The sequence below is a fragment of the Amblyomma maculatum genome, chromosome 10, assembly GCF_055883805.1.
Source record: "Amblyomma maculatum isolate TAMU_Amacu chromosome 10, ASM5588380v1, whole genome shotgun sequence".
NCBI classification, from domain to species: domain Eukaryota; kingdom Metazoa; phylum Arthropoda; class Arachnida; order Ixodida; family Ixodidae; genus Amblyomma; species Amblyomma maculatum.
This window is the reverse complement of record NC_139353.1, coordinates 72,076,404-72,097,722: the sequence shown is the minus strand read 5'-3', so window position 1 is coordinate 72,097,722 and position 21,319 is coordinate 72,076,404. Positions and strand designations below refer to the sequence as shown.

General features: G+C 47.2%; 1 protein-coding gene across 1 annotated transcript in view; it reads left to right on the top strand.

Annotated features, from left to right (window-relative positions):
• Positions 1–1,490: 1,490 nt before the first annotated feature.
• The window catches only part of LOC146176772 (organic cation transporter protein-like), a 35,539-nt gene continuing 15,710 nt past the window's right edge, over positions 1,491–21,319 (top strand). The window contains exons 1-5 of the mRNA XM_084582954.1: positions 1,491–1,563; positions 4,029–4,418; positions 8,102–8,205; positions 10,987–11,141; positions 17,815–17,983. Coding sequence (XP_084439080.1) covers positions 4,056–4,418; positions 8,102–8,205; positions 10,987–11,141; positions 17,815–17,983 — 791 coding nt within the window. The 5' untranslated portion in view covers positions 1,491–1,563; positions 4,029–4,055. The remainder of the gene's footprint in view (positions 1,564–4,028; positions 4,419–8,101; positions 8,206–10,986; positions 11,142–17,814; positions 17,984–21,319) is intronic.

The following is a 21,319-nucleotide window of genomic DNA, read 5'->3' as shown; positions in this document are numbered from 1 at the left end:
AAGCCAGATGTAGGGATTGTATGAACCATACATCTCAAGTTACCGAGAGCCTCCGTAAACTGCGCAACGGTTGGACGCTTGGAAATAAATGTGGTACTTTTTTCAGTTTTGACCGGCATTGCGGATTTTCCTAGCCTACTCAATCTGCTCCAGTCAGGGGAGAAAGTTGATCATGATCCGCAACTTACATTGTGCTGTGAATTCGATTGACTCAACACTTCTTCCTGGCTTCTCGTCTATTTTGGCTCCTAAGTTGCCCAATACTACAGAATAATGCATTTTACTTTTCTCCTACTTTTTGTTCGTCCTTATAGCAGCTTTCCACTATCCTGTCAACAATTGGACGCAGATAAGCATGCAGGTCCCTACAAACTTCGTTTTATATGCTACGAAGCTTAATTACAAAAGCAGCATCTCGTTAACACTGTAGAACAGCGGTACGTTACTGGTTTTATTATGATCAGAAATCTCGCATGCAAATTCATATGTCCATTCAACCTCGCCATAATTTGCAGTCTTTTTTCTTTTTTTGCAATGAAGCTGAGGCTACACAGCCAAGAGAAAACAGGTCACCGACCCTGTGACGTGGTAAGAATGATCCCCTATACAGTATCAATAATCTGATACCTCTCTCTGTAACAGAAATGTGTTTAATTACTTTTTATATTGTGAGCCCTCCATGGAACTTTTTTCATTTGTACAAACCATCGTCATCGTCCCGCGGTGCCGGCTCCAGTACAGGCCTGGTTTCGCCATCGTATTAAAACGCTAGACACGGCACACCTTGCCTTGCCGTCACGACCTTGCCGTCTCTAGCTGGCCTTCTTTCACAATATGTTTAAACTTGAAGAAGAGAACTTCAGTCAGTAGTACATCATTAACAACCCAACACGCAATGCAAACACGGACCAAAAGGGGTGAGGTCAGGCGTTAATTCGGAACTGATTTTATTCAAGAGTACCATAAATGTGCTGCACCCAAACACATTGATATAAGACCGTGACGACGGACACATCGAAGTTCCAGGCCGAAAGCTGCACTTCGTCCATCTTTTCGCTGCGTCACGTGAAATGCTATCCGTGTGTTCACTCACAGTTACCTATCCACAAAAAAAGAAGGGCAGCCTTAACCAGTACGGGGAGTTCTCGTGAAGCTAATCAAACCGAAATTTTCGCGCCCTCTTGTCCAATAAGAAGGCCAAAACTAATCTTCGCGCAGCTGCAGCCGAGTGGTCTTGCTGTGTTCGGCAAACACCGCGGTGGTATTGTACATAGACCTGCTTTTATATAATCAGGCTTATTCATTCTAGTAAATGGCTTTAGCCACTCCAGGCCGAACATGCGACATTATAGGTTCTAAGATTCTACCAAGGAGAAAATTTGTAAGAGCTCACGACGACCTTTTTGTAATCCCGCTTGCGTGATAAAATAACGGCAATCAACAAGCGGAATCAGGCTGGCTTATCAGCACCTCTTTCTACTGGCGTTTGGTTTATGATGCCCCTCGAGTGTGTGAGGCGCTTTCGCTCCAGCATCCTTCCGAGATTAGGTGGAGCGACCCATGGTGAGTGGACAGCTAGCGTTTTTCACGCATGGTGGTTAAGGTGACACGTATTTTTGTCAAGGGGAAAGTCGTCCTGATTTTGTAAGGTTGAGGGCCCCCTGGAGAGATAGCTTTTTTCTGACACCTTTTGACTCGGAGAGAGGAGTTGTTAGAAGTTGATTATGACTAGTTGGAGTCACCCAAAAAGCTAGCCTTTTTGTTCTCGTGCGTTTCTTAAGAATTCAACAAGATGATTATACCAGGTTTCATGCTTGTTGCTTTTTGTTTGATACACGTTGGTTAACGAATTAAACAGCAACTGTCATACATGTATTGAAGTTAGCATCGTGAGTGCCACAAGATCTCGCTAAGGCTAAAGGAAGGTAGAGCAGGAGCCCGCCCTGGTGGCGTAACGTTAAGGCGCTCGACTGCTGTGCCAAAGGATGCGGGATCTAATCCTGGCCACGGTGGCCGCTTTTCGATGGAGGCGAAAAGCAACGCGCCCGTGTGCGCTGCGATATAAGATCAAGTCAAAGTACCCCAGGTGGCCAGAATTTCCGCGCCAATATAGGAGATATTGAAGCGACGTCACGGACGCTATTTTGTGGTGCTGAACACACCTTTAGAGTTCAAGTGGCGATAAGGCAATTAGCTATGCATGCAGTATTTTGCCGTACTACATGCACTGCAATATGAGGCCACTGTGACGTAGGTGCACACTGCGTATATATAAGATGTTTCCGAAGGAAACAATACCAAATCTGTAGCGAATAACGGTTCTTATTCTCAAGAGCCTGACCCGCACTGCTGGGCGGATGAAGCTTATTCTGCAGGCCCCAAGAGATAAGACAGAGTTAGCTGCGGGAGAAGAGAGGGGCAGTGGTAATATAGAGCCTGACCTTGAGGACAACTTATTGCACTGTTACTACGGTATCAGCTCCGCGCAGGATATGGGAACATGACCCAGATAATACTCCCTGCTTTCTATTTGGGACTTGCGTCGTCCAAGGATTTTAGGTAGTGAAGGATTAGCAGTTTTTATCAAATACACTTTGTTCTGCTCTTGTGGCGGGAAAACAGTAAAAAGTAAAGCCAATTCAACATGAACACTCAGGCATATAATATTATAACGTCAGGCCACACTTATCAATCGGCGAGGACTACCCCAAAATTACACAAATACAGGTACGGCATAACTCGTATGGATGGTTATTATACGCGTACGTAATGCGGTATGCATTCACAAACGTTCATAGAATAACGTTGGAGCGCATTCATAAGGGCTGCTAGCCTCGTTACGGGCAGGGCTTCTACGACTACAGAATCGAGGTCCGCAAATTACGTTAATTATAGGATGTAAGTTGAGATACTTGCATTGAAAGTTTTACGAACTGGCCGTGAAATTTCGGAAATCTATGTGTCCTGCTTTCTACTGAATTTGTATTCTTTGCTTTCAGTTGTGGCAAAGTTGTTTGCATTATTCGTGTTGAATCTGAAGTGACGCGTTTGGTGGCACCTTTTTCCGTCTTTGTGTTTGTAATTATTCACGCACACTCCGCAATTGGTGCTGTAGGAATTACAATAACAAAATACATAAATAACTAAGTCGGCAATAATGTGTTTTTTTCACACGGACATTCGATGCTCTAGAGCTACGACGAGAGACGTACGCCATATGACTAGCGCATTTTGTGCTTTGAAAGCAATTTTATTGCCATCCGTAATAAGACGGCACCGTAGTCCAGGTTTCTTTTTCGTCACTTTTAGTTGTGAAAAAAGTGTGGACTGCATTATTATAGCGTAAAGAAAATTTGCATATAAATTTTGCAACAATACGATTCATAGTAGTGTCCAGCTTTTGAAGTGTGTTCTGCGCTCGCCACCGAGATCACAAAACTGGCGGACGAAAGCCAAGAATATATCTTTTTTACAAAGATTACAAGTAGTTATTGAATATTTTTGGGATTAAAATAAAGATATTGATCAAAATGGACATATATTGCGATAAGTAGCAAAACGTTGCTCTTAAAGTTTTTTTCCTGCGCCCGAGCCAGCAGTTAAGACCAGTACTGAAAATAAGTGGCGCGCATTTTGCACTAGAAACATCAAAAAATGTAGGCTCCGGAATGGAGACGTGCTGTTATATTGATTTTTCACGCAGTCAAGGACACAAACAATGTCGTGTTCATTAACAACTTTTTAATGCATTTGTCTCTAACAAGACGTATCGCTTTCGGTCAACGCCGGGGCTGAAATAATATGGCTGGCTCTTTCACTCTCGCTACATTGCCTGTCTGCTATAACCAGCAGCAACACAGCAGACTAATCAACCCTCTAATCTTCTCAACTAAGACACCCCAAACGGTTGACGATAAGTGCCGACGCATAATGTGCGGCAGGCAAGAGTTTCAGGGTTACACTGCAACCAAACTGCTTTTTTCACCACGCAGTTTTCTTTGACATGTGAAGGCATTGTACCTTCGTAGGTGCGCTTCATCACACCGTGAAGTAACATGGTTGCCGCCACAGTGGACAGCGTTCTGGACAAGTTATCTCGCACCCACGTCGTCATCTTCGTGTTCGCCTTCATGCGAGGCCTGCCTGTAACGTGGAATCTGATGATGCCGGTGTTCGTGGCACCTTCAACCGTCCAATTTCGGTGCGCTCAAGACGTGGATAGCGGTGCCAACTGGACTGTATCCCCTACAGGCCACCTATGGAGCAACTCCAACTTGAGCGCAGAAGACAATGCCATGGAGCAATGCTCCCGCACACTCGGATTTGAGGACGGCGAGAAAAAAAGCGCGAACGGCTCGGAACCCTGTACGTCTTGGATTTACGACCGTCGCCTTTATGGCAAAACAGTTACCGAAGAGGTAAGCGGCTTCTACATCCTGATAAGAAAAAAGAAATGTCACATTCTTAGATAACTTGTGTAAAATATACAGGATGTCCCAGCTAAATGTACCTAAGGATTTAAAAAAGGCTATTGTGTCTTAGCCCGCAGAAACAAAGTGTGCTGCTGAGAGTCTGTTAGCCTAGTCTGCAAAAAGTTTTCGTTCTCCAAAATTTTATCTACTACCAAACACTTATTGGCTAACTTTTATTACTGGTTTCAGGAACCATTTGTGAATGAAGTAGTGGTATAGATTGTCTTGGAAAACAGCTGGCTGAAATGTTTGCATCGTACGATTTATATCAAGATCATTTTACCGTCATTAAACACAAACTCACGCGATAAACAATGCGTATATTTGACAGCAGTACCGTTATGGCATCCCGTATGCACTCCAATGAATAGAACCCCCTTTCCGCTGGAACGTTATTCATTATGGAAGCTTGATTGTGCACTGGGCGCGAGCAGTCTGCAGCTGGTCACATTATGGCTTTCTTTGAAGGTCAATAAATATGGCTACATTAATCGTGTGTCCACGCAAAACGGCAGGTAAGTCTTTCTGTACTACTTGTGTATTGACAATTTAGTAAAAGAGCTGTCTGGCATAGCTGGTGAATTGTTGAATCGGAATTGTAGCGAAAGAACACGATCACGAAAGGGAGGAACGCACAATATACGGAAGAACAATACGCTCAGAACTGGCTTAACTTTTTATTATTGGTAGCAGGGATAGCCAATATAAATTCTCTTCACGTCTGCGCGCCAAAGGGAGAACATACAAGCACGTGCTGAAATTACAACAGGAACAACTTAATAATAGTAATAATAATAAATCTTTATTTTAATATGCGCAGGAACAACCATATGATCTCGGTACAACAGCGCAAATAAGAATAAAAATGCACACGCAAGATAGATGGATTTATTGAAAGGAAAAAGCAGAGAGGTTGGCCCGAATAATTCAAATCTGGCCTGCTACTCTGCGATGGGGAAGGGGAAGGAGAGAAGAAAGAAGGTCATGATGGGTGACGATGTGGGAGAAGGCATATGAAATATATATACAGACACAGCAGCTTGCTTTACAAGCGTGAATCAAGTCCGCTGGCGCTCAAATAACGGCAAAGAGCGCGCACTGCCTGGACGCCCTTCCCCTTGTCCCATAGAGAAGGCAAATTATGAGGAAGATGTCTCGAAAAACTTATGTTTTTCGAGACATCTTTTTTTTTTTGTGTTATCACAAAAATCATCCAAAGTGGAAAATAACAAAATGCAGCCAAATACAGTACGGAAATACAATCATTGAAAACATCGCAAAGGATCTGATACGAGCACATAGTGTAATGGTTTAAAGTGTCAATGAAGAGGTTAAAAACGACACTGAGGGCATACAAAAGTTAAACAGGAGGAAAAGCACCAGTGAAGTAAATACAAATCGCTTGAAAACAGAACAGATGCGTGATAAAAATGACTCCTCAGAATAGGACGCTGTGAACTTCCGGTAAAAACGAAGAAGGCGAGTTTCCGAATATATCAATATGAGGTCAAATAGAATTAAAAGGTCTTTGCATTATTTCTAAGGCGCAGTTGGAATGCAGAAGAGGAGAAACTTGAAATGGCCTGAATTCCCTCATGCTCTTCCGCGGAACTTGCAAAAGGATACACTCAAGGCTCTCAGGACATATAATGTCACGGCGAAGGAGATTCTACAAAAAAAAAAGTCATATCTCCCCTGTTAGGACGGTAGTTATGAGAAGATACGGCGAGTTACTTCGTGTGGAGCGAGAGCTGAGAGTTGTGTAGGAGAAACGTTGTTGAAATACGCGCCACAGCTTATGCTGTCCTCTGTCAACTTTACCACAGTTCGATAGTCAAATACAGTTACAAACAACACGCATGCTCCAAAAGCGGCAAGCACACGGACAATTGTAAAGCTTCAAAAAAGGAAGTGGGATACGGCGCTATCTAAAAAGCCTGCAGAAGAATCCGAGTGTGCGCATAGCTCGCAGAACAATGCATTCAGTATGAAAGGAGAAGCTGAGGGTACGATCGAAATGTCCATCGTGGTCATTAATTTCATCAACCCTGAACAACATCTTGGAATTTAGAGAGTAATGGTAATGAAGACTAGGCGTTTTAAGCGTAAATGAGACAACATTAGTTTTGGAAGAATTGAGGTAAGCTCATTATTCGTGCACCAGTTAGACAAAGCAGGTATGTCCGCTTGCAACGACAAGTAATCAGACATATCTGCTTTCTCTAATTGATGCAAATAGTAATAATAATATTACTTTATTCAAAGTTACAAATATCACTGTGGAACACCTACATCAAGTGGAAACCGGTTGGAATGAATATGTGATCAGTAAAGAAACACCTTACAGGATTCCTGGGGTATTTAATGTGATAAAATTCAGCATGCATGGCACATGCTTTTAGAGAATGGCATCCTTTTAGTTCCCGTTGTTGACAAGCTGCGAGCTGAAGTGAACATGGCTCTAAACTATTAGGCGATCATGAAGTCGAATCTAGAGGATTGTACGCTCAACGTCCGGTCCAAATGGTGTGGAATTTTGCGCACCAAGAAGCTGAAGCGAACTGTACGGGCAGCGAAAAAATTGCTTCTTGGGCGGTTTGGTGGAGTAAACGTCGGAAGACAGCGAGGGTTCAAGCGACGCATCCAGCGGAACCATTTTCTAATTCAATGCCCTTCTTGTCGCCGGTTCTGAGGCCATGCTCCGAGCACCGGTGCTGTTAAAAGGCTTTCTTAAAACTCCTGGCAAGAATTTCTCGGTCCCAAGCACTCGTCGAAAAACTTTTTTGGCAGCTCTTCGAAATCTGCTTTGTTAAGCCCAACAATCTCGCATCTTTGCCGTCGGTCGTCGTTCGACTGGCGGTGACTTCGCCGCGCGACAGCGTTTCATAGCGCGTGGTTTGAATGGGCAAAATATGATCAAAGGTTCTTTGGTACGCTAGATTAGGTAAATAAAATGCCCATTTTCTGGACGCCCTGCTCAGTTCTTACAAATTGATGTTCAACGGAATTGAAAGGAGTAAGTGAGATATGTGCATGTAATAATGATTTAGCATTTAAGAAGACATCAAGACCAATATACTCTGTTAGCATGGGGGACACAAAGGAGCCCAAACTTGTGAAAAGAAGAAAAAACGTTGGGTGTCTTCGCTCTATGCACTCGGGAAACATACACGATATGAAAGGTGTACAGGGCAGCGATTTCCAGTTTGCAATCAACTCTAATTGAAACTGAAATCAATTACAATTCAAATCAAGTCAAATTCAAATCAATTTTTTCCTTACTGAGGATGGTAATCAGCATGGTAATCAGTGATTCTCTAAATTAAATGTTATCCTGCTTGGAAATACCTTTTTTGTAATTACTCTCTCCCCTATGCCTCCGAGGTGAGTAATTGCCCTCTCCCCTATGCCTCTGAGGTGAAAGAGTTTTTCTCATACTTTTAAGCTGTAGATAGTTCGCGGTGTAAAATTGCAATATATTGCTTCACGTTAAGACTGTTCACTGACATAAAGCCGGCAAGGCAGCAGCCTAACGAGTTACCGTTTCTGGCACAGACTTTCCTAGACGCCGCAATTAACATCTGGCTCTTTACTGAAATAATATTGCTTGTCGGTGTTGTTTTTCTCAGTGGAACATGGTATGCGGCAATAGGTGGATGAGCGCTTCTGTCCAGAGCTCTTACCTGGCTGGCATGGTCGTCGGTTCGGTTGCCTCTTCCCACATTTCAGACTGGTAAGCATTGAATGTCGACTGCACACTAACTACTCTTGCTTATAGGACACTGATTTATCTCATTTTCGTGCATGGAAGTCTCGTTCGGCAGCACTTGTCAGCTTTATAAATCAGTAACCGGTACTTTTCGCCTCAGCTCGACAAATGAAGCACCTCCCAATTTGCGGCCTATGATCGTAAGTTCCGTGTTCAGCATTAGTAACAACATTTAACAATTAGTTCATGTTGTGTAAAACAGGTCGCATAAGTTGCAGCATCTAAACTTCTTCACAAGTTCAGCTACGAAAAAATGCATGTTCTTCGTTACAAGAAGCTACTCTTTTAAAAGAATAAAGTAGTGAATCCAGACAAACTCAGCGCATAACTCCACTGAAAAGCTTAGGGGGTGGATCAGTGGCGGAGTGGAAGAAATATACTCCATTTAACTGTGCACAGAGCGAACAGGCTATTCATTTTAATAATTTTACTAGTTGAATGTCCGGCGTGTATGTAGCGGGTTCTTTTTGTAGACAGCTGTAACCACAAATTGGTCACTCTGCGCTCGTTGCAGCTCATACTGAGCGTAATAGTAGCTCGTTACCTTTGGTTATATATCGCATGTACAATGTATTGTCCCTGACGTTCTCGTAACGGTCACACAGTTTAACCGCTATGCTTAATGGGGGCCTTAGCATCGTGCGTATCGCCACGGTTACCACGCACTACTCGCCGCTAGTGACAACGCCGATGCCAGAGCGCATCGGCGTATGGTGCCTGATAAATGCGCGTGATACAGTCGTGACACAGTTGTGATGTATGGATGCGAGAGTTGGACTATGAAGAAGGCTGACTGCCGAAGAATTGACGCGTTTGAATTGTGGTGCTGGCGGAGACGCTTGAGAGTTGCTTGGACTGCCAGAAGATCATATCAGTCGATATTGTCAGCCATAAACCCTGACTGCTCATTGGAGGGTCAAATTCTAAAGTTAAAACTCAGCTACTTTGGTCATCTCATGAAAAGAGAGGAGTCGCTGGAGAAAGATTTGATGTTGGGAAAGGTTGAGGGTCACCTGAGAAGGGGTAGGCAGTAACGCGATGGTTGGATGGCATCCTCGAGGCACTGCAGATGAAGTTATGTGATGTTAGGAAGATAGTGAGAGACCAGAAAGCGTGGCGTGACTTGGTCCATAGGGTCACGAAGAGTCGGACACGACTGAACTGAACTGACAGTCGTGACGCCTTCAGAAGATCTGGGAATGCGAAACAAACCATAGCGGTGCACCTGTGGAGGTTCCTTACAACGAAATATTTGACGTCATGGGAATCTCATGACCACACGATGAGCGAGGCGGGGAAAGCCTTCACGCAGCTTTCCTCGCTGTGGGTTTCATACAGAGAAATGGCACTTGCGCTCAACCGTTTACGCTTATGAAATGCGCTTGCTGCCAAAGTAGCACAAAATAAGCCCGTTCGAGTACAAATTTGACTCTTAACGCAATGACGTATTTATTATTGGTGTATATATAACCCACCCTTTATGTAGTATCCCCCGAAGAGGGTCTTTAAGGTTAGGTAAAGCGAAGTGACGTCACTAACGGCATAAATAAGGAAACATGTTAATTCGTATCCGAATGCCACTGCGGAAGAAGGGGAAGGGGGGGGGGGGGAGAGAGAGAGCACACGCAGCGGCGAACGGTGGCGGCAGGAGCGCGCGCTGCCCCGGCGGGCGCCTATTTGGGTTTGCTCGGTACGGTGGCTCCGCAAGAGAGAAAACGACAGAAGAGACGAAGAAAGCGGGCTGTTCCGACTAGCATCTACCGCCCCCGGGAGCCAAGCAGCCTAGCGATTCGCGGCGCATGCTTTTTCACTGGGCGTCATGTTGGACGCCGCACTAGCTTAAGCATGGAGGAAGGAAAAGCTTGAGTCTATACTACTACTACTACTACTACTATTAATGATAATATTATTGTTAATATTAACAATATTACAATAATAATATTACTATTAATTGAGAAACAAATGTGACTGATACTGCGCCTTTCCCTTCTATATAATAATAATAATAATAATAATAATAATAATAATAATAATAATAATAATAATAATAATAATAATAATAATAATAACAATAATAATAATAATAATAATATTATTATTATTATTATTATTATTATTATTATTATTATTATTATTATTATTATTATTATTATTATTATTATTATTATTATTATTATTATTATTATTATTACTATTATATTAATAATATGAACATTATTATTATTATTATTAGTAGTAGTAGTAGTAGTAGTAGTAGTAGTAGTAGTATAGACTCTCTCAAGCTAGTGCCGCGTCAAACATGACGCCCATTGAAAAAGCATGCGCCGCGAATCGCTAGGCTGCTCGGCTCCTGGAGGCGGTAGATGCTAGTTGGAACAGCCCGCTTTCTTCGTCTCTTCTGTCGTTTTCTCTCTTGTGGAGCCACCGTACCGAGCAAACCCGAATACGCGCCCCGGCTGCGAAACTGGTCACGAGGGACAACGGCGCAACCTACGGCGACGCGAAACGCAGGAACGAGCGCCAGAGAGCTGCGCTCTAAAACTGCAAGCAGCCTATCTTCGGAAATGTCAGATGGGGGGCGCTGAAACGCTGAATTTAGTACTTCAATTTGGTTCATGCGTCATTTGGAGACGCCATAAGTGGTTCCTGTTTATTTTGCTTATCTTCGTGCATGCACTACTCTTACTTATTTCTTTCAAAACTTCTCGCATCTACCTAAGAAGCACTTCAATTCGTTTCGTGCAGGTTTGGACGCAAGTGGACGATAGTGGGCGGGCTGCTAATTTCACTCGTAGCAAGCGCCACAACCGCCTTCCCCACCTCGGCCGTGATGTACTACGTATCACGATTCTTCATGGCCGTGGGAGTATGCGGATACGCTGATGTCATTTACACGCTGAGTAAGAGACCGTGACATCCATGACAGCAGTTCAGACGCCAGTGCCGTCGAGTAGATAGTAGACGGGCTGCAGGAGTCATTCCCAAGCGTTACAAAAATAACCCTACGCGCGATGTCGATGACCTAGAAGCATTTTACCCATAAACATTCACCTCACTCCTGCAGCGCGGAAACTAATCGATGTTGTTTTTATATTTGAACACTAGTCCAAAAACATGTCGGCTTGGCGCCGTTCTCCATCGTAACTTAAGCGAGGGCATTCAGGAATATAGGATAAGGAGTCCTACCTAAAATATCAGTGTCTCTTGCCAATCGCGCATGAAATATCCAACGTGCACAGTCAGGCCAGTCCTGCTCCCCTACCGGCAGTCGTACAAAAGGTCGTTAAGTGCACATAAGTTACTTTACCCTGCAGCACATGCTAACAGGACATTGACGGTCGTAGCTGCGATCATAGCCTGAAGCACTATGGTGTGACATGAAGCATCCAATATAAGCAAATTTGCGCCTGGTATTTTTAATACGGACTCGAGCGAATAGTTCCGGACTCGGCCATAGACTTCAAATCAAATCAAATCAAATCAAATTTTATTTTCCTTTGCACAAGGTACAAGGAAGTAAATACATAAGGCAGTAACAAAATCTTACGAAATGAAACATTGTATGTCACAGATACTTTAAAACATGAATATAGCTCGATGGAATCAAGAACTAAGGCAAGTAATTCCTCGCTCACAACACAGCTCTGCGCAGTCTATACTCCGTTTCACACATCAAGTGCAACACTACCAAAGCTACAGCTCTTGTTTGCGCTCTCCGCATCCGCGATAAAAAATAGTGCCTGCTCTTGACGAGAGAAAATAATAGTTGCTTTGTCTGCAAGCTTAACACATTTTACATGTGCCATCAACTTCATAAAAAACACCTTTTTTATAGAGAAAAGGTCGGATTCGGCTAATTTGTATGTTTTTTATGTCGTTTTTGTTCGTGCCGCGTTGTGCTGCCCCGCAACCTTGCCAGCTGTGGCACCAGATGGCGCTGGCTGTGCCCTCCGCGCTGCGCATCTCTTTTCGAGAAAATGGTTCTTTGGTGCGCATTTTTTCTATAAGATCCGCTCTGTGAAGATGTCTAAGCATGCGAAGCATGGTATTGCAAACGTGTATGCTCGGAATAGAGCCCGTTTCGGCAGGAACCACTCGCCTACAGAACGAGCGCGTAGTGATACGCCTCCTGTTTTTTTTCTTGCGGACTACTTGCGTAGCTTTCGCTGCGTTGCACCTGATATATGAAACGGAGTATAGAGTGGCGCTATTATTCGCAAGACGTATAGAAACCAAACTCGCAACTCCGCCATACCGCTTTCTTGCACCAGAAAAAAAAAGAAATAATTTTTGAAGGTGCGTCCAAAAATGTACATTCTCCGATCCTATGATAACAGCATCCCGCAGGAGAACCGCGATATTGTAATAGTGATTTTATCTATAAATGCATAGAGAATTTAAGAATTTGGGAGCAATGCGGTATAGTTTGTGCCTAAAAGTTTGACGGATTTAACGCACTACCGCTGAAATACTGTACATGACGAAACCGATAATCACAAAACAAATGTTAGGACTTTTGAATGCGAGCAAGTAAGTACTCTGTATGTCAGTACCTTAGCTTCCGGCAGAATACTAGCCTTCGGGGGAGCAGACAGAACTGCTAGTACAGATGCAAGCAACATGGACAGTACTAGCTGTAACACTGAGAGAGGAGCGTTGTCTTCAGATACTGGGGCCACTTCGGGTGCTGTTGTCGAAGGCCTGGTATAAGTACGCTAAAATTTTTGACCTGAAAAATCCGAAATGGGGTAATGTATGCGGCGCCCCTGATTCAGAACCAGTCCGTGCGATTTATTTGAAGCCTGGCGCTGTGCTCGGCTAAACCAATGCCTACGTGTGATTATGTTTTACGGATAGTACGTTTCAGTATATAAATCCTGCAGTTTTAACGAGATAACGTTAAAGGCAATGTTCAGCAGCAAATACGGCACCAGCGTTGTAATCGGCGTCTAGAGCAAAAATTCACGAGCATGGCATTGCATGTGCTGGCAGCTGAAATGGCTGCGCACTGAGTGGCCGCAGGGTTGCCTGACTATACGTTTGGCAGGTGCCGCCATTCGGACACCTTCTTTCATTTCGGAGGGTGGTACCAGAAACAGGCTCCCCTAGGAAAGACATGTTCATACATCATGGTTTTTTGCGGGGCTTTATATGCGGGCTTGTAACCTACGCACTCGTGCCATACCCTTAAAGGCCGCGCCTGACTGTTCCCCATAATTTGTACCTTGGTCGGAAGTCCAACACAAGAGTAGATAGGATGTCTGTACAAAGTAGAGCGTGCACGCTCATTCGTACCGAGCAGTAGAGCATAGGCTTTTCATATCACCTTTGTTCGGATACTGCATTATCCGCAGATCAAGCATTTAGCCTCTGGCCTAAGCGCACCTCCTATTCTTTATCGTCGCTTGACGCCACCCGCCACACAAAGCTGGTGCTAGCATTGCATCTTTCGCGCCCCGCGTAACTTTCGTGCTACGTACATACATCCTCACTTAACCTCATTTAAAACGATGATCATGGCAATTTGGCATATCTGTAGATTACACGGCTTTTCTAGATGACCGAATATTTCCAACATCCCTAAGACATTCCAAAGCACAACACTACTTTCGTAACTGGCAAAAATCTCACATTCCGAAATTCCTCCGAAGAGTTCGTTCTATGTCCCAGAGAATAAGCATAGTAACTCGGCCCAAAGTCAAGCAGTAATCAATGGTATATCTCCTATTACACAACGATTCAGTCTGCATGGCACGAACATGTTAGTGTGAAGTCATGCCTTGACAGACATCGCCTAAGTGCGCAGTTTAAAAACGAACGTTTGCAGCAGACGGAATGTATATCGCATAACATTAAAACACCATTTAATGATTACTTGATAAGACTGCCGCTACAAACGCACAGAAAGCAAAGGAACAGAAAAAAGCAGAATTATCTGCCTCAGGAGAGGCCATATCTTTAGAGAAAAACGGTAAGCAAATTGAAAGACATAAGCAGCATTTTATTGAAATCCCCATAGATATTCCTATGAGCCAGTTCAGTCGGCGCGAACAAGTAAGGGAAATGAACGCTTATCAGCCTAATGATCACTGTTTAAAAAAGGAATGATTTGACGATTTTAAAATGGAAAGAAAACGCGAAAAAGCTGATGCACGAACAAGCCGAAAAGGCCTACTCCAACAGACTTCAGAAGCAGAAAAAAGTTTCAGGGCGTATATGTTCCCACTGAGAGCCCCACGCAAAGGTTAAGAATACTTGCACATTAGCCTGCGCCTGTTTTCTCGCACGATGCGAGACTTGGAGGATGCAGACAAATTTTGCGCGACCTAAGAAATGTGGAAGGTTATGCCCGAGTAAACATTGAAAGTCCCGGACCAATCCTAGACAGTGTTCCTCACCTTGTAAAAACGTGTTCCCAATCTGATGCGACAAAGCTCCCAGGCACAGTTCTCCACAACGCCTGCTTATGACAAAATGATCTGATCTTGTAACCACATCACTCAACCAAGTAAAATCGGATTTATCTACCTAAATTTAGAACCACAGCGGAACCTCATAAAACCATAGAGTGAACTGCGAAGCATAAATACATCATTTTCGTCTAATCAAGGAGAGTTACGTAATCAGGGAAGGTAAAATTGATAATTTCACATTTTATTTCACAAAATGTTTCAAAACTTTGGTTGGTTGGTTGGTTCACAGGAAGGGAAAGGCGCAGTATCTGTCACACTTGCTCTGCGGACACCTGAACCGCGCCGTAAGGGAAGGGAGGAAGGTGGGAGTGAAAGTGGAAAAAGAGAAAGGGGGGCCGTAGTGGAGGGCTACGGAGTAATTTCGACCACCTGGGGATCTTTTTCAAAAATTTAAAGTTAAATAAAGTTAAATTGGTTCACAGGAAGGGAAAGGCGCAGTAACTGTCACACTTGCTCTGTGGACACCCGACCCGCGCCGTAAGGGAAGGGAGGAAGGTGGGAATGAAAGTGGAAAGAGAGAAAGAGGAGCCGTAGTGGAGGGCTACGGAGTAATTTCGACCACCTGGGGATCTTTAGTGACGCTAAGGCATTAAGCGTTACTGTAATGTATTGTTTCTTAGTAATCGATCATGGGTCATTTCAGCAAAAAAAGAAAACGCTAATAAGATTGGGTTGAAAACTCTAGAGGCACATCGTCCACCATCCTACAGTAACGTATATTACAAACATTCTGGCAAAGTTACTTGCTGTCGTTTGCAGCTAGGTGTCATGTAGAGGTGGTGTCAGGGGCCCCAGTACGCAAACATACATCCACTTTGCGCGTTCGGTACTGGATACAGTATCAGATCAGGTTAGCCGAAGTGCTGTTGTGTAAACTGACATTTCAAAGGAATTTAAGTTAGTCATGATCTTTTGTTTGCGTTGTTATAGCTTAAAAAATCGTATTGTTTTTCTTAGTGGAATTAAGATTTGCTGCAAGAACTATAAAAAGCTATTTAATTACAAGGAATTATCCAAAAATGGGCCATTGAAATTATCGCTGAGGCAAAGCTGTCTCTCATCACCTTTACGAAATTCGGAAATTGAAATTTTTGAAAAAGTAATTTCGACCACCTGGGGATCTTTTTCAAAAATTTCAATTTCCGAATTTCGTAAAGGTGATGAGAGACAGCTTTGCCTCAGCGATAATTTCAATGGCCCATTTTTGGATAATTCCTTGTAATTAAATAGCTTTTTATAGTTCTTGCAGCAAATCTTAATTCCACTAAGAAAAACAATACGATTTTTTAAGCTATAACAACGCAAACAAAAGATCATGACTAACTTAAATTCCTTTGAAATGTCAGTTTACACAACAGCACTTTGGCTAACCTGATCTGATACTGTATCCAGTACCGAACGCGCAAAGTGGATGTATGTTTGCGTACTGGGGCCCCTGACACCACCTCTCCATGACACCTAGCTGCAAACGACAGCAAGTAACTTTGCCAGAATGTTTGTAATATACGTTACTGTAGGATGGTGGACGATGTGCCTCTAGAGTTTTCAATCCAATCTTATTAGCGTTTTCTTTTTTTGCTGAAATGACCCATGATCGATTACTAAGAAACAATACATTACAGTAACGCTTAATGCCTTAGCGTCACTAATCACTCTTTTAACCCGAAAAGCATTGCTATCGCATTTTACTTGCGGCCAACTTGGGCGTGGGCACAAGTTTTACAGCAGAAGGCAGGAATAAGTACAGATCAGAGAACACGCTCTTGCCTCGTGCAATGCAGTTGCCTAAACTGAGTCCATCGTCCCTGCGTCCCTAGATGGGAAAATGAAATTAAAAGTTAACTTTCAGCCCGCTGCACACGTTCGATGTCTTGAGTAGCCACGTTCTGCCTAAAGCGCTAGATTTAAAAGGGCTTCCGCTTTTAGCATTCCTTTTGTTTTGCTTTGTTGTTGCGTATTCAGAGTGTATGCTGTGTGCTTAAAAAATTGGTAATAAAGAAAAAAAATGTATTGAGTAGCCACCCAGAGCGCGAGAACTGATTTATTTATAGGAGGGGAAAGGCACGATAACTGTCTCACTTGTTTTCTGTGGACACCGCAACCGCGCCGTAAGGGAAGGGAAGAAGATGGGAGTGAAAGTGGAAAGAGAGAAAGAGGAGCCATAGTGGAGGGCTACGGAGTAATTTCGACCACCTGGGGATCTTTAACGTGTGCTGACATCGCACAGCACACGACGCCTCTTCGTTTCGCCTCCATCGAAACGCAGCCGCCGAGGTCGGGTTCGAACCCGGGTACTCCGGCACAGTAGTCGGGCGTCTTACCACTGCACCACCCCGGCGGGGCACCCAGAGCGCGAAGATTTTGCACTTAGGTGCGCTGGGGACGAGGGCAGTTCCCCTCCTTTCCTCCAACAAAAAATAGTTCACAGGAAAGGCGCAGTACCTGTCACACTTGTGTGAACACCTGTAGCGCGCCGTAAGTGACAGGAGGAAGGTGAGAGTGAAAGTGGAAAGAGGAGTCACAGTGGAGAGCTTTGGAGTATAATTTAGACCCCCTGGGAATTTTTAACGTGCCCTGACATCGAACAGCACTCCATTTCGCCTCCATCGAAACGCAGCCCTCAGAGGCCGAGATCGAACCCAGGTACTCCGGACCAGTTCTTTCTCCGTTCCCGTTTCCAGTTCGCGCCTTTTTTAGCCATTAATGTTAACCAACTTGCCCAACTTTCTGCTCTTCTAGAGGGGCACATTCTTAACAGGTGCACGCTTTCGTGACTTTGTTTTTGCTCGTGTTTAACAGAAATATAAGAAAATTTTCCTGATTATCGAACAAATGATATTGTCTCAAAGACATCCATTCGTACACCGTTAACGAAATTAAACAGATAATTGAACCACTTTTCGGTGCGGATATTTAGCCGCACCAGCGCTCCAAAAAAGCACGATTTAATAAATTCGATACTTTAGGATTGAAGTGTTAGATATTCCTGGCCCCCTTGCCTTATGTGACCATCCCGATTTTCCAAAGCACTATAGAATTAAAAAACAGAACCGAGTGAGTGAAAACTGCTAACGTGTTGAATTACAACTTTTACGCCTAGTTATGGAGACGGTGTCCCCACGGCATCGCTACATGCCGACAATGACGATGGACAACGGCTGGACGACGGGAATGCTGCTACTTCCATGGCTGCACTACGTAGTCCGTGATTGGCGTGCGACCCAGCTGTACGCTGCACTGCCGCTTGTACCGCTGTTGGTGCTCAGTTGGTAAGTGCCTGCGCAGAACATGCAAACTCGCTACTGGTTTTGAAATGGTAGTTTACAGGCATGGGGGGCTTAATTTGATTTCATAATCTTTTATGTGCCTTGTACTGCTGCGTAAACTAATGGAGCCATCCTGTTCTTTACAAGAACAAATGCCTGGATTAGGGTAATACATTGCTCTATTTTCAGTGGCTTTACAGGGGGAAAAATATCTAGAAACGCGCGCAGGCGACGCCGGCCGCGTGCCAAAATGAAATCAAGAGGCGGTTGTGGCACGCGCTACTTACAAGGCCCTGGATTTTCGCCTCGTCCGGAAGCTGCCCCAGCCTCCTCCACCTTTCGTCAATAAATTTCGCCGTGGTCGCACCTGTGACCTCCACGGTTCCTATTCGATATGTTTGCCTCAGCGGTGCAGACATTAGGAGGCGAAAAGAGTATACGGCAGGGAGCAAATCCCCTTGACTTCCGCTTGATCGCCTTGAGGAGATTCCACTAATGTCCTAACCAGTGAACACTGAGCTTGGTCAGCTATGCTGTTCTCGAACTGATACCTAGCTCGAAATAATTTTCAGCAGAATCATAATATAATTATATTATGATTATATTATATTATAACTAACAAAGGGGCGAGGGACTAAACGAATACGGCCAAGAGAAAGAGCACGAGGCATTGATTTCAAGTAGAGGCCACCCTCGACCTCCCTCTCCTTTTGACACGTGACTGGTCCAAGAATATCTGACATTCATCATGTTGAAATCCCATATCCCAGGCAGGCAGAGGCAGGCAGGCAGAGGCTGGCAGACAGGCAGACAGGCAGCCAGAGGCAGGCAGACAGGCAGGCAGACAGGTAGGCAGAGGCAGGCAGACAGGCAGGCAGGCAGAGGCAAGCAGACAGAGGCAGGCAGACAGGCAGAGGCAGGCAGACAGAGGCGGGCAGAGGCAGGCAGAGGTAGGCAGACAGAGGCAGGCAGACAGAGGCTGGCAGAGGCAGGCAGACAGAGGCAGGCAGAGGCAGGCAGACAGAGGCAGGCAGAGGCAAGCAGACAGAGGCAGACAGACAGGCAGGCAGAGGCAGGCTGGCAGAGGCAGGCAGGCTGGCAGAGGCAGGCTGGCAGACAGGCAGAAACAGGCAGGCAGAGGCAGACAGGCAGGCAGAGGCAGACAGGCAGGCAGGCAAGCAGACAGGCAGGCAGGCAGGCAGAGGCAGGCAGGCAGAGGCAGACAGACAGGCAGGCAGAGGCAGACAGGCAGGCACAGGCAGACAGGCGGGCAGAGGCAAACAGGAAGGCAGAGGCAGACAGGCAGGCAGGCAGAGGCAGACAGGCAGGCAGGCAGACAGGCAGGCAGGCAGGCAGGCAGGCAGAGGCAGACAGGCAGGCAGGCAGGCAGAGGCAGACAGGCAGGCAGGCATAGGCAGGCAGAGGCAGGCAGGCAGGCATAGGCAGGCAGAGGCAGACAGGCAGGCATAGGCAGGCAGAGGCAGACAGGCAGGCATAGGCAGGCAGAGGCAGACAGGCAGGCATAGGCAGGCAGAGGCAGACAGGCAGGCATAGGCAGGCAGAGGCAGACAGGCAGGCAGAGGCAGGCAGAGGCAGACAGAGGCAGACAGAGGCAGACAGAGGCAGACAGAGGCAGGCAGAGGCAGACAGAGGCAGGCAGAGGCAGACAGAGGCAGACAGAGGCAGGCAGAGGCAGACAGAGGCAGGCAGAGGCAGACAGAGGCAGGCAGAGGCAGACAGAGGCAGGCAGAGGCAGACAGAGGCAGGCAGAGGCAGACAGAGGCAGACAGAGGCAGACAGAGGCAGACAGGCAGAGGCAGAGGCAGACAGGCAGAGGCAGAGGAAGACAGGCAGAGGCAGAGGAAGACAGGCAGAGGCAGAGGAAGACAGGCAGAGGCAGGCAGAGGCAGGCAGAGGCAGGCAGAGGCAGGCAGGCAGGCAGGCAGGCAGGCAGGCAGGCAGGCAGGCAGGCAGGCAGGCAGGCAGGCAGGCAGGCAGGCAGGCAGGCAGGCAGGCAGGCAGGCAGGCAGGCAGGCAGGCAGGCAGGCAGGCAGGCAGGCAGGCAGGCAGGCAGGCAGGCAGGCAGGCAGGCAGGCAGGCAGGCAGGCAGGCAGGCAGGCAGGCAGGCAGGCAGGCAGGCAGGCAGGCAGGCAGGCAGGCAGGCAGGCAGGCAGGCAGGCAGGCAGGCAGGCAGGCAGGCAGGCAGGCAGGCAGGCAGGCAGGCAGGCAGGCAGGCAGGCAGGCAGGCAGGCAGGCAGGCAGGCAGGCAGGCAGGCAGGCAGGCAGGCAGGCAGGCAGGCAGGCAGGCAGGCAGGCAGGCAGGCAGGCAGGCAGGCAGGCAGGCAGGCAGGCAGGCAGGCAGGCAGGCAGGCAGGCAGGCAGGCAGGCAGGCAGGCAGGCAGGCAGGCAGGCAGGCAGGCAGGCAGGCAGGCAGGCAGGCAGGCAGGCAGGCAGGCAGGCAGGCAGGCAGGCAGGCAGGCAGGCAGGCAGGCAGGCAGGCAGGCAGGCAGGCAGGCAGGCAGGCAGGCAGGCAGGCAGGCAGGCAGGCAGGCAGGCAGGCAGGCAGGCAGGCAGGCAGGCAGGCAGGCAGGCAGGCAGGCAGGCAGGCAGGCAGGCAGGCAGGCAGGCAGGCAGGCAGGCAGGCAGGCAGGCAGGCAGGCAGGCAGGCAGGCAGGCAGGCAGGCAGGCAGGCAGGCAGGCAGGCAGGCAGGCAGGCAGGCAGGCAGGCAGGCAGGCAGGCAGGCAGGCAGGCAGGCAGGCAGGCAGGCAGGCAGGCAGGCAGGCAGGCAGGCAGGCAGGCAGGCAGGCAGGCAGGCAGGCAGGCAGGCAGGCAGGCAGGCAGGCAGGCAGGCAGGCAGGCAGGCAGGCAGGCAGGCAGGCAGGCAGGCAGGCAGGCAGGCAGGCAGGCAGGCAGGCAGGCAGGCAGGCAGGCAGGCAGGCAGGCAGGCAGGCAGGCAGGCAGGCAGGCAGGCAGGCAGGCAGGCAGGCAGGCAGGCAGGCAGGCAGGCAGGCAGGCAGGCAGGCAGGCAGGCAGGCAGGCAGGCAGGCAGGCAGGCAGGCAGGCAGGCAGGCAGGCAGGCAGGCAGGCAGGCAGGCAGGCAGGCAGGCAGGCAGGCAGGCAGGCAGGCAGGCAGGCAGGCAGGCAGGCAGGCAGGCAGGCAGGCAGGCAGGCAGGCAGGCAGGCAGGCAGGCAGGCAGGCAGGCAGGCAGGCAGGCAGGCAGGCAGGCAGGCAGGCAGGCAGGCAGGCAGGCAGGCAGGCAGGCAGGCAGGCAGGCAGGCAGGCAGGCAGGCAGGCAGGCAGGCAGGCAGGCAGGCAGGCAGGCAGGCAGGCAGGCAGG